The sequence below is a fragment of the Rhipicephalus microplus genome, chromosome X (genome assembly GCF_043290135.1).
Source record: "Rhipicephalus microplus isolate Deutch F79 chromosome X, USDA_Rmic, whole genome shotgun sequence".
NCBI lineage: Eukaryota > Metazoa > Arthropoda > Arachnida > Ixodida > Ixodidae > Rhipicephalus > Rhipicephalus microplus.
Window position 1 is genome coordinate 303,621,821 of NC_134710.1, and position 13,194 is coordinate 303,635,014.

The 13,194-nt window shown below is 45.9% G+C and overlaps 1 protein-coding gene and 1 long non-coding RNA gene across 5 annotated transcripts in view; one reads left to right on the plus strand and one right to left on the minus strand.

Annotated features, from left to right (window-relative positions):
- Window positions 1-13,194, minus strand: part of LOC142776212 (uncharacterized) — a 185,471-nt gene that overhangs the window by 37,532 nt on the left and 134,745 nt on the right. The window lies entirely within an intron of this gene.
- sv (paired box protein shaven) overlaps window positions 12,153-13,194 on the plus strand; it is a 223,364-nt gene continuing 222,322 nt past the window's right edge. For 3 of the 4 annotated variants that reach the window (XM_075879448.1, XM_075879452.1, XM_075879450.1), the window contains exon 1: window positions 12,153-12,543. In XM_075879448.1, the coding sequence (XP_075735563.1) occupies window positions 12,524-12,543 (20 nt within the window). In that variant the 5' untranslated portion in view covers window positions 12,153-12,523. The remainder of the gene's footprint in view (window positions 12,544-13,194) is intronic. The other variant, XM_075879451.1, reaches the window with a different exon arrangement.

The window sequence follows — 13,194 nt, forward strand, 5'->3', positions numbered from 1 at the left end:
ATATAGAAATGAACAAAATTAACGTTTTAATCAGTGGTGATAGTTGGTCGAGTCAAATGTGCGAATTCAGGCCCTTTCTACGAATATTCCATAGCCACTTTGAAATTTCCGAAAAGCGGCCACTGGCAATCACCGCGGAGCGATGCAATGAGCCTAATTTAGCTGGAGAAACCGAAACCGGCGCACGAAACGGTGCATCTACCATTCACTTCGACAACGCCCTCAGTGACAACACCGTTTCCCTCGCCGTTATCAACCGCCAATTTAGACTCTTCACTTCGAGGCCGCTTATCGACGCTCGCTTATTCTTCCCCACCAATGCGAGAAAAACATTGTCGTCATTGAGGGTGTTGTCGAAGTGAATGGTAGATGCACTGTTTGGTGCATCAGTTTCGGTTTCACCAGCTAAATTGGCCAGATTGTATCGCTCCGCAGTGACTACCTGTGGCCGCTTTTCCAAAAGTTCAAAGTGGCTATGGACTATTCGTAGGAAGGGCTTGAATTCGCCCATTTGAATCGACCAGCTATTACCACTGGTTAAACAGTTAATTGAGTCTATTTCTATATTTCTGCCGTAATAATGTTTGTACGCATCTGAAGATGCCATCTGCCACAGGCAAGGCAAAGTTGCAAGTATATAGCACGCAGATACCTCGTTTCTGTATTTTTTTTAAAGAATATTGGACACATTTCTGTAAACATCCTGTATATACGGGGTGGCCTGTGAACGGTTGTGCAGCGCGAGCATTCAGTTTTTTTAATCACGAAACTAGCTGGCAGACGCTGCCTGCGTCGGCATTCCGAGACGCGTCGGTGACGAACCCCTAGAGGACAGGGGGAGCGAGCGTAGGTTAGCACATAGAGTTTCCCAATATACACTAGAGGGAACTCTGGCGCCAGTGTCTACGGGAGCTGCAATGCACAGCGCTTCAGCGAGCATGGGAATGATGGGTAGTACACACATTTGTCCAAACTTCGTACTTCTGGCCTGCTCTTGGCTCCGTGTGTGTTGGTGTGGCTTGAAGCTGTTTTCTCACGAAACGAAAATCAGCAAATGTTCAGCAATTGCGCTTCACAACCCTATTTTTTTCCGAATTACCTTTCCCAATTGGGTCTCGAAGTTCAAAAGGGTTGAATCTTTCTTTCAAAACAAAAATCGAAACACATCAATAAACGAAGCCGCAAGTACGATTCGCCGCCCGCAAGTACGAAGACTAGGTAAATGTGTGTAGTATACCCATCATTCCCATGGTCGCTGAACGATCGCAGCGCCAGAGTGCCCTCTAGTTAACATTGAGAAACTCTATGGGTTAGCAGAAGCTTTCTGCGTCGGCGTTGCGAGGCAGAAGAAGGGTAGCGTAGGAGAGGAGAGATAGGAGAAGGGACGCGCATGCTCAATGGGAAATAGACCGCAAGCAAGTGGTAGATAGTAACGTGCAGCTGTTGGATAGAGGGAAGGAGGATCGTCGCGCATGCGATGTGTGAGCGCACAGCGGACGCATGGCATACCCGCAAGACAGATATATGCTCCGCATTTAAACAAAAAAAAAATTGAAGGTGAATTTTACACTAGCCGTGTAAAGCTTATAAAAATGCGAAGCTGGGCTTAGGGGCATAATGGGGCCCTCTTGGCTAATGCTATGTCTTTCTTTGGCTATGCAGAGTGGAGTCGAATCACAGCCGGTCACAGACCCTGCCGGAGTGTCGAAACTCAATAGCCCGAACTAACCCGCAAAACTGGCGGTGGCAACCCCGGTAGAAGCGCACGCCTTTTGTTGCTCGCGCGGCGGGTTCACACGACTGCGCAGACTGTCTCTGTCGGTGTCGTGAAGTAACGGCGCGAAAGAATTTTCGGGGACACGCGACGTTTCGCCTTGGGCTTTAAGAGCTTCGCTCTTGATACAAGTTCCTATACAATATAGTTAGGCAGCACTCCGAGTTCACTGTGGTTATAGTTGCCATGAGCATCATTTGATAGTGACCATGGTTTCGTTCACAACCGGGAATGGCGCTGCACCACTAGCGGTCATTGTTGTAGCATGAATTCGGTCTTGTGAAACGCATGAATTGGTAAACATATTCATTGTAAAACACAGTGGCATTCCTTTTACGCTTTGCAATGTGTGACTTTCAAATATTTTGTCACTGATGGTGACCCTATTCTCGCTGTTTATTTTGTTTTCATTTGCAGTAAGAAATGCACATTGAAAATATATAACGTTTCAGTACATATATACGCGAACCCTCCTATAGGAGTGAGCTATAGGCTTGCTCTATGAATCTGAGTATGCGAAAATAAATTAGGCAATAGAGAGATGTTATTGACATCAGTGTATTTGTGTTAGTGATTGTGCTAATCAAGAGGAGTGAGTTAATTGCGCTTAATTGTAGACAACTTGATTTTTATTTGTCTATTTATATTATACTTTCAGCAAGTTGAGTCCACCAAATGAATCTATAGCTGACAGGTAGGTCAGTAAAAGAATGGGAAGTATTAAGTGCTTTCTTTACTTTAGAGTAGTAATTATGTTGTAATTGAAATGAACCACAAGTCGACGAAAAATACTTTTTGCCATCGGTTACTCGTCCTAAAGAGTAACATTTGGGCTACGACGGGAGACGTAACATGAGTGCATACGGGTCGTCCTTCCCTTTTATTTCATTTATCTTGTTTATACTCCACGTGGTATTACATGCCACATTACACATACCAGGTTCGTGGTATCTGTGCACGCATCTATGGGGAATCGGCTATATCTACCCGTTTTGAAGAGTGCATAGGGAGCCCCGCCGCGTTGGTCTAGTGGCTAAGGTACTCGGCTGCTGACCCGCAGGTCGTGGGCTTGAATCCCGGCGGCGGCGGCTGCATTTCCAATGGAGGCGGAAATGTCGTAGGCCCGTGTGCTCAGATTTGGGTGCACGTTAAAGAACCCCAGGTGGTCTAAATTTCCGAAGCCCTTCACTACGGCGTCTCTCATAATCATATAGTGGTTTTGGGACGTTAAACCCCAGATATCAATCAATCAAGAGTGCATAGGGATATCCAACTCTCATACACAGCCTACCTTACGACCAGTCGCAAACCGGTTATCCGGGGCTGGTTAATTAACCTCCCTGCTTTCCCTTATTTACCGTTTTTTTACTTGTTTACGTCTCATTACTTAGACAACATGAGGTTATTGGGCGTGTGAGCTGCTCCAACCTCATTTCATGCGGTAATTTACTAAATGAAAATTAACCTCGAAAGCTGACCGATAAATCCATTTTCGCAAATATTCTCACTCATATCCAACACCATGTCTGGCCCAAGTGACGGCCCCCTGTTGTTCAGATCATACGCCCAAACAATTAACGATATTTGTTGTTTCGTATTCAGCGTTTATTAAGATCCACTGTACAACAATTAATTTGCAAGATTTGTTGATATACTAACGGAAATTCTCACAAGAGCCCATGAGGCTCCATCCATATGATTAAGTACCTTGCCTTTTCAAAGTTTATTTATGGTGCTTTCTATACTCTCCTCCTTCCCCATTGTTCTGAGACTGGTCCGCTCGTAGATCAAGTTTCGCAGTATCCCTCAATTTAGGACACTAGTTTAGCTATTCAGGCTGTGCTGGGTAGCTTAAGGAAATATTAAAAAAAAATCAATTAGCTCACACTTAGCTGCGATCACAATTGCTATAGTACTGAAATCCGTTTGGACTCGGTAACAGTGAAAATCGAAGGTCGTTGCATATATTTTCGCGCGAAACCATGCATGTCTAACTCTGGGCCACACAGTCCACACTTGCTGCCGACAGCCATCGCGACTCGGGCCCTGGCCGCAGAGCGTGAGGCCGGAGCCCCGCGTCGTGGCAAAAGAAAACAGAAAGCGGGGAGACAGTTGGCGAGGGGTGAAATAGAGAGGCGCGCTCAGCAGGGGTGCTTGCCCAAGCGTCCGTGACAAATCCGTGGTCGCGCTCGCAATAGGTGCGCGCAAAGGTGCTCCGGATCGATGGACTTCCACGGCGCTGGGCACTACGCCATTGGGGCCACGATCACGCACGTGTGGTTACGCTAGGCCGCCCCCGTGGGACTCGTCTCCGGGGCGCGCGATAAGAGGCGCTGTATACACACCGCCCCCGATATACAGCGCCATCCATGGAACTGGCGTGCGCTTCTGTATAGGTACATGGAATTGCGCCCGTGCACAACAGTGATGTGTGTACTGGCTTGCTAACCTCCGAGGTCGCGCGTTAGAGTCTCGGCTTCGCCAGCAGCGATTGGACGAGAGCGAGACTGGCCATGTGTGTACGAGATATACACGTATAACTGCACACAGCCTATCTCATGCATGTCCGCTCCGTCGTATCTAAAGCGTGGCAAGGTTTTGCCATTAATAAAGTCGTGCATACAGGGGCTCATGTTTAACAGGTGTGCTGGTATATTGTACCGCGTAGTCACTTTCTTTCTTCTTCAATATTTCCAACCATTTCATTCGGTGATTCGCTGTGAGGCAGATATACGTTAAAATTAAGAAAAAAAAAGAGGGGGGTCATCCTTGAGACCCTTACACCGAGTGCCATCAGTCTAAGGGCATGGCCATCGCATGGGATTAGTGCCCATATATACCGCATATGTGCAAATGACGTGGATTCTTACGACAGATTCAAGGACAGTAATTTGTACATCTTGTGACTGTATACGATTATCACAGGTATCAAGGCCACCCCCGCACGGAACCTCCGAAGAGAAGCTTTAGAGGATAGGTCAGGAAAGATGTGTTTGAGCAACCCACGAGGGAGCTTAGCGTGGCTTCGTTGGGAAGTGGGGCTGGGAAAGTAGCGGCCGCATTTTTGAGGTGAGTACCCAAACAACTGAATGCCTAGTCAGGGTACCCCTTTCCCCAATTGAAAAACCAGCTGCTGCATGATCGTACTGTGATTCGAAGCTAGTACACACCATCTAATGCAATGCAACGGCAGTATAGGAATAGTCTCAGCTGAGCACATATATAAGCACAACTATTATATGTGAAAGCGAAAATTCGCTAATTTCTCGTCAGGGACGTGTTAGACCACGTAAGAGAGAAAACGAGAGTGGGAGAGGAGTCATGAGGGAAACAAAACGAAGTTAACAAGGTTGAAACATCATATGACTGGCTATACTGCATCGGAAAAAGGGAAGCGTTACTAAGGAAGGTCATTTTGGGTGAGAGGCAGGATACTTTAGTGAAATCACAGTAAATAGATGTGGCTCTCACCGAGTAATGAGCGTTTCTATAGTACTGAGGTGAGCACGGTGCTGTGGTAGGGAAGCAAACAAAAAGGGAGGCTGACAAGAAAGACTTCCGGTTGGCGACCCTATATGTATACACTTGGGGATAATGGAAGGAGAACAAAGATGAGAAAGAGAGAGGATTGAAGTGAAGGGAAAAAAAGAGAAAGGTAGCGAATTCCCTTCAGCGTGTGTAACTGCGCAGCAAGTCAGAGGCGTTCACACAAGCCCGTATACTTGAGCACCAGTCTTTCACTGCCTCCTGGGCTGTCGAGAGATACTGATGGTGCTGTAGTAGCCCTCTTGTGGTCAGGGCTGGGTGAACAAGGCTGTAGGTATAACTCAGTATACGTGTCCGCCACTCTTTGATGCCATCATTTTTAGTGTGAATGTGTGTCTCTCAAAGTTATACAAACCTTCCGATGCCATTAGGTGCTGCATATGGACTGATATGTTCCTATACTACAGTCTATGTAACGGCCGCTTTTCAGTTTCTGGAGCAACTGTTTATGCAATTATAATACTAAAGCTCTATATAAAACCCGTGCACTATTTTATGGAGGACATCTATAGAGCTTCTTGTAAATGTTGAAGTTACTTGCGCCGGCAGGTGTTTCTGAGAGGATCATAATGTGCGATATCATCTGCGTCGACAAAAAAGTGGATGTCCGGAACGCTGATCCGCTGCTAGGCAGGAAGACCTAAGTTGATGTCGAACAACCGAGGCAACAAGAAAACCCTTCGGGGTACAGGTACTTCAAAATGTAACTTATAAGCGTCGAATTTGATGTTATCACTTGTTTTCCCTGAACATTTCAGACCGTTTGTGTGCTTTGATGGAAGTAACACAATTTGCAATCGTAACACAATTTCATTATTCTGTGTGACCGGAGTGGAACGCTTCCGTCAACGAGGCACTCAGCAGCTCCCGACACGGAGGACCGGGTGAGTGTGCGCATTCTTTTACCAGATCCGCAGAACGACGCTCCACAATCCTGAAGAGACCTTAAAGATTTAGTATGGCTCTTGTGAAACAAATATAGTTCTACACTGTATTGATCGATTACCTTGAAGGAAGTAAATGCTTTCTTTAACGTATATTATTTATATTGCAGCTTGGTTCTCTTTTATGAATTCGAGTCTACTTTCCTTTTGCCTCATTATAAGCATTTATTCCTCAGCTTCATGATGTTTTCCTTTCTCTCCCAGTGCTTGTCCTGATGAACGCAGACAGAAAGCATCAAGTAAAAGAGATTGACGAAGTGTACAGCTAAACCTATTAATAAATAATATGTCACTAGAACGTGTTAAACTAAATAAAAGTTCAGCAAGGAAACAATATATATATATATATATATATATATATATATATATATATATATATATATATATATATATATATATATATATATATATATATATATATATATATATATATATATATATATATATATATACATAGTGGCCTTCGACACAGGCTTTAGTGCCATAGTCTCTTTAATTTTGCTTTTCCTCTTTTGTTGTCTTCTCCCTCTCTTTGTAACATCTCTTTTCTATCATCTTTTATTCCCCTTACATCCTTTTTCAGCAGAGGGTAGCCAGCCAGTTCAAGAATTGGCTAACCTTCCCGTCCTTCTCACCTCATCTTCTGTGAAAGCTTCTTTTACTGAACATCAAGTTCAAACACTTCAGTAGTACTTCGTTATATATGAGACACAATATTCAGTGAATGTCTTCAGAAGTTTCTTTACTGTGTCCACACAATATCTCTTTATTTCAACACTTATTCACCATACTGTTTCGCCAACGTATTGTTTTTTGTCAGAGGAAATACCCCAAAATAACTTCATCCATATTATTACCTTACTTTCACGTTGGCATATTATTTTACTTTCCCTGGGCTCAATTTCATGCATATTGTTAGTTTTAAATATTACTGTTCGTATACATTAAATCGCCGAGCACGTTTTTTTTCTCATTTTATATTTACTTTATAAAAAAACTTACACCATCTCCCGTTAAAGAGAAGCATGTCTATAGATGCGAAGCAGCGGGTGCTAACGCTTACACTATAGCGGCGAAGTTGACGCTGGCACTCGACGTTGACGCTGGGAGGCACAAAGGACGCAGTGATGGACCGTTCTTTCTAACTAGAACATGCCGATCGCTGTTAATGGGCAATTAGAGACAATGGACGCTGATTGGCCACAGAGACCTGCTGTGCACCTTTAGTGAACGCGCGCTGCGAATTTTTACTGTTCAACAAGACACATGATAAATCTCCCACCGCCACCACATTGGAGGTTAAAGGGTCCCTACAACACTTTTCGAGCATGTTCAAAAACGCTGCCGATCGGTAGTTGCTCCCGAGAACACGCAAGCCAAATATTATAGCGCAGCACGTGGCCTAGAATTCACAAGAAATTATGAAAATCAGCTGAAAATTTCTTTCTCTTCTCTCGAAGAAAGACGAAGGAAACTCAACAACCACTCATAGAAGGCCTTTTATCAGCCATTGACTTTGACTCGGCCGCTACGAAAATCGCCGCGGGAGGCCGTGACTTGTCCACGCGTGCGCGTGCGATCATCCTGAATAAGCTGTGAATTTGAAGAAAAACAAATCAGCATATTCACGGAGTGAATGATGATGAGTGGGGCGAAGCGTCCATTCATCCGTTCGTCTGTGTATGCGCCCATGCGTCCGATCGCGTTCGAGAATGCAGACGGCGCGTGGGTAACACCGACGAGACGCGAGCCAAGGAAGCCGAAAGTGCAAGCGTCTTCAACGCACCCGCCGCTTTGCTTCGTCCATGCCCCACAATCAATCGCCCCCGTACAGCGACTCTCCAAGAGACTGAGAGAGGCGCTCGTTCTCCGCGTATACCCAGGCACAGCCCGCTCAGCATCCAATCGGAGAGTTGTGGTACAGCACCATCTAGAATATCCTCACTCAATTGCAGTTTGTATGTACTTTTATAAGACAGCACCGTCTAGTATACTGTTCGGGAAATACTGCCTTTTTTTCTTTCTCGTCTTTTCGTCTCTCTGTCACGCGTGACGCATGACAAAAAAAGTGCTCAAGGTCACGAGGTGCGCGTGACCTCTTTGTTCCTGCCATCTTTCGCTGCTTAGCTTCCAGCGCTTCCGTCGGGACGAGAGAAGAGAGAATGCGATTGCAGCGTGTAACAAGTCGTTGTAACTCTGCTCGTACTGGCTGGATTCTTATCATTTTTGCGAGGTTGAATTCGTGAGGCAATAAGCTCTTCTAGTGAATCCGTTTCATGGTTACCTGAAAAAGTGTTTCAGGTTGTCTTTAAGATCCTGTGGCTATATATACGAGGTGGCCAACGAGCGTATGTGCAGCGCGAGAAATCGGTTTATTCAATCAAGAAACTGGCTAGCACACGCTCCCTGCATCGGCGTTGCGAGGCGAGAGAGGATGGAGCGTCGTAGAGGAAACAGAAGTGGAGCGCACGTGGATGCACAGTAAGGGTGGCCACGCCGCACACCGCGCTGAGCTCGACCCTAAGCTGCTTCGCATCTAATAAGCCTTCCTATCGACAAACTCTGGTTGCACGTGAAGAGACTGCTCAGGGGCTTTTTTTGTTTTTTATGTATACCTTGTTATATAGTGTGCGAGTTGTGTTGGGTTATGGCGTTCTCTAACGAGCTAAAGTAACAGTGCAATGTTGCAGCTATTCAAAATTTGCGTGCGAAGTCTGTTTAGACATTTTCTAAGACATAATGTTTGGGCACAACTGGACAATCTTCCTAAGTACTTTTGTAATCACAAATAGGGTACATGTTCATTAATAAACAAAAAGTAACATTAGGAATTCCAATGAAAAAAAAAACACTTTATTCCAGTCCTGCAGGACGCGCTTAGCGCGTAGCGGGCGTCTCCCACGTAGGGACCGACAGGGAGTACCTGGCGGCCGCTTCATGGGCCAGCTGGACGCGACAATATGAAGACAACAGTATTCGAAAACAAAGTTCCGTGAAGTGTTTTGTTTCTAGGTACATGCGAAATCTGTTTACACGGCACTGAGTATTGCGCTTCTCTTTATTTTCCTGGTGAACGACGCATAGCAGCAGCGTGTTTTTCTACTTTTAATACGATGGCATCGTAATCTGGAATTCAATAGTACGTCCACCAAATTGAGCTTTTTTGTTTTACTTAAAGCTCTAAAACTCATAAGTTTATATGTACCATGGTTTTCAAAATCCGAGCACACCTAAGCACTTCTTTTGAATGCTTTCGGCATGCCCGGCTCTTCTTTTTATTGAGTGATTTCTTGTGAAATATTCATGAAAAAATTCTAAATCACCGTTTGGTACAGGTATACTATAGCTCCTAACTGAAAGCTCACTTCACATTCACATTTCAACATTTGCATATTATCATATATATTAAGGTTCAACGTCTCAAAACCACAACATAGTTGAGGGGCACCGTGCATGGATGGCTCAAAAAATTTCGGCCTCCTGAGATTCTTTAACGTGCATCTCTACATATATGCGCATGGGCGGGAAGCACTTTTGACTCCTTCGAAAATGCAGCCGAGATTCGATCCCACAACCTTTGTGTCAGCATGTCGGGCACCGTACTATATACTAGACCACCATGACGGATGCATTCACATATATTACAAAATATGAAGTGTATAAGGTACATACGGCGGGATCCAGTGAGCATCGCAAAAACAAAACTTCGATGTTTTGTTCATCACATGAAATTGTGTGTCTTTCGCATCACAGAGCTGCGAAAAATTCACAGTTTCAGGACTCTTCTAAATACACGTAGGGGCTAAAAATTGGTTAAATGTATTTACGCGTTTAAGTGATTTTAGCTGAGGCATATACGGCTGCCATCATCTTGGGCTGTTGAGCCAATGTTTTCTTGTTTTTGTATATTTTGATGGAAATTAATAAGGCCGTGAAACATCATATGCACCAACCCAACCATTCTGCATGTGCATGCATATAATAACACCATTCGTATACTTGCTAAAGGTGCAGAACCCAAAGGTTAACAGCCTGATATGGCGGCCCTGAAACCCACCCATAATATAATATATATATTTGGATACTTTTTTTAGTTCACATGAGCTGAGCGACTTCCAGTGACTTTCTCGACAACGCATCATTTTACGACGCGAACTATAGAGGTCATATAATACGTACTTGCCAAAAAAAAGTTTAAAAAATGTCACACCAAATTACTCTTTATTATTATCATGTCTTTTTTACTGTTTATTTGTCATGTTTGTCTTACCTATTCCGGCTCACCGTAACAACTAAAAGTGATCGGACTGATTGACGTTGCAGAGGGAAGTTAATGAAGGCACACCGTGGCCCACCAAATGAGTACCCTCTGCCCCCACTGGATGCACGCCTCGGAAACACAACCTTTTCCAATACGTTCCGTTTCATACCGCAGCTCCTGCTTAAACACATTACTGTACACGTGGGTGTCTTTCTTTAAAATATTAGGCTGCTCTCATCTTGTGCACATAAGTACACCGAAGATTAGGGCTGCCTTTGGGCCACATAGTGAGATAGCGTGAAGGAGATCCCACAGCGCCCAGGGACATATATGAATGTGACGCGTTGACGAGATCAGAATCACGCCATATATTGGAGTCATAACGGCAACGTGATCCCATATACAGCTATAGGCTCTTCAGAATCAGGTTATCAGCACTTTCCAAATGAGAGAAGAAGAGTTGCCACAAATAGATGGTTATTCGGGATTACAAATGCAAAAGGAACACCGGCCGCAACGATCAGCAGAAAGTAGACGAATATGATTGCATTTAACAAATAAAAAAATACGACATGGGAAAACGAAGCAGCAAAATCTGACGATTTTCCCAACTCTAGAAACTATAGGTAAAAATAAATATTAGGCGTATGAAACGAATTCTCAAATGCATATGGTATATGTTATCACATTCACGTTCCCGCAGAGCAACAAAATCAAAACGGAGCGCCAATATATAAAAGACTTCACACTTATATAACGGAAGACAATTATATAATAGTTCATTTACACTGTGATTTAGAGAGAAGCGTTTGTGAGCAAGGGTCAAATACAAGCTTAAATCCAAATGCTGAACATAGCTGAACATAATAAGCACAGAAATGGGAACAATCCAATGGGTCGCGACGATATGAGCAGGTTTAGAACACGTAAAAACTTCAACATGGATTGCCCACTATATACGTTGGCACTCACGGAAAGCTGTGACATGACAAAAAACGCTTAATATACACCCTAAATAACGCGAACCCTACGCAACATGGCCTTCCGTTTCGCCCCCACAAGTGTCAAGTAGCGCACAGTCGCACCGAAGTTGCTCCATATCCGGAAGCAATAAGATCTCACGAACGAAGCGTAAAGGACCTCAGTAGTTAGTGGCGCTTGTCTGGGGCAGCATATTCTTCGTCGCCTCATCCGTTTCAAGCCGGCTATTGCGGCAGCAAGCGTCGGTTGTCCGCGTCCCTCTCGAGCGCAGCAGCGGCCAGCGCACTGTCCGGTCCGCGCGGCCGGGCGTCGCGCGGGCGGTCCGCCGCTCGCGCTTACCTCGGGCGGTGTTGTGAGAGAGGGAGCCTCCGTGGGACCGCCCTTCGCTCGCAGGGGAGCCGTGCGGCGCCCCCATCCCGCTATGGGACGGACCATTCAGGAACGGCACCGGAGGTGACGTTGGCTGCTTCGCCGGCGAATCCGAGGAGCGCTAGCTTCGGGCAGGCCGCCGTCCCCCCCTCCGCCCCCCTTCCTCTGGCTTCGGCCAAGCGGGGGGAAAACTTGAAGGCACCCGAAGAAGACGGCAGGAAAGAGCGGCGGCCGGCCGGACTCAGCTGCGGTCCTTGCGGGGGCACCGAGAGCGGGCTTCGCCACTCGGCAGCAGAGAGCCCCCACCCCTGGGCGCGGCGAAGCGTGGCGGGGACCCTCCCAGGGTTCCTCCTCCCTCGAAACCCTTGCCTTGGAGCGCACCACCAGGAGCAGCCAGGTGTCACAGAAGGCCCCGGCGACCCTTTCGGGATGGCAGCGCTCCGGCCCGTACCTCGCGCGGGACCCCCACGAGGGGCCTGAGCCATCGCACGTGGGATTGACACCGGTGCACCGAAGGGATTCACGACCGTGCTTGGCACTTCTGTGATTGCTACGACCCTCTTGTGAACCGTGATCGTTTTTCTTTTCTGCGTCAGCAGCTGCGGTGCCTCGTAGCCTGCCTGGACTGTGTGTCGGCTGGTGAACCTCATGGAGAGGCTCATGATGAGGTGAGTTTCCGCTACCTTACCTCGGTCGAGCGGGAGCAGTGACTGCTGCGATGAATTGTCACGCCGCGACCAATGAGCGCGGTTGCTGAGGAAATAGTAAAAGTGTAGTAACACGCAGTTACTACATTTTTACTCATTTTATCTCACCCTCCCTGAAATAGCAGCCACACTGAGAACATTACTGTGACGGAATGTGCCTATTTACAGCGATACTGTGTCTGTAAAGCCGTAATTGGGAAAATCAGTGCGAGGTTATTTCTAATCTGGGAACGTTAGTGAGCCTGAGGATGGTAGTGTAATCTGATCGTTGACATTGGTGAAGTATGGCTTTGGTAGATGACAGATATCGAAGGTACGAATAAAGCTGCACATTATGTTTAGAAATAGATGTTTTCGGTGCTTAGAGTTCGTGGTCAGTGCTTGTTAGAACAGTAGTTATTAGCGCTCTCGGATGTATGACTGTTGCAGCTGTTATTTGAAAGTTTTCCCCCAGTCGTTTGATACAGTGGGGGAGACAGAGAGTGAAAGATGCAAGGAAAGATGCAAAGATATAGTGGAAGGTTGCTGGGGAAAGCTATAGGCTGGCTTCCACCTAGTGTGGCGGACGCACCCCACTATACTTGTATATAACCCTACTATATATGGCCCCAC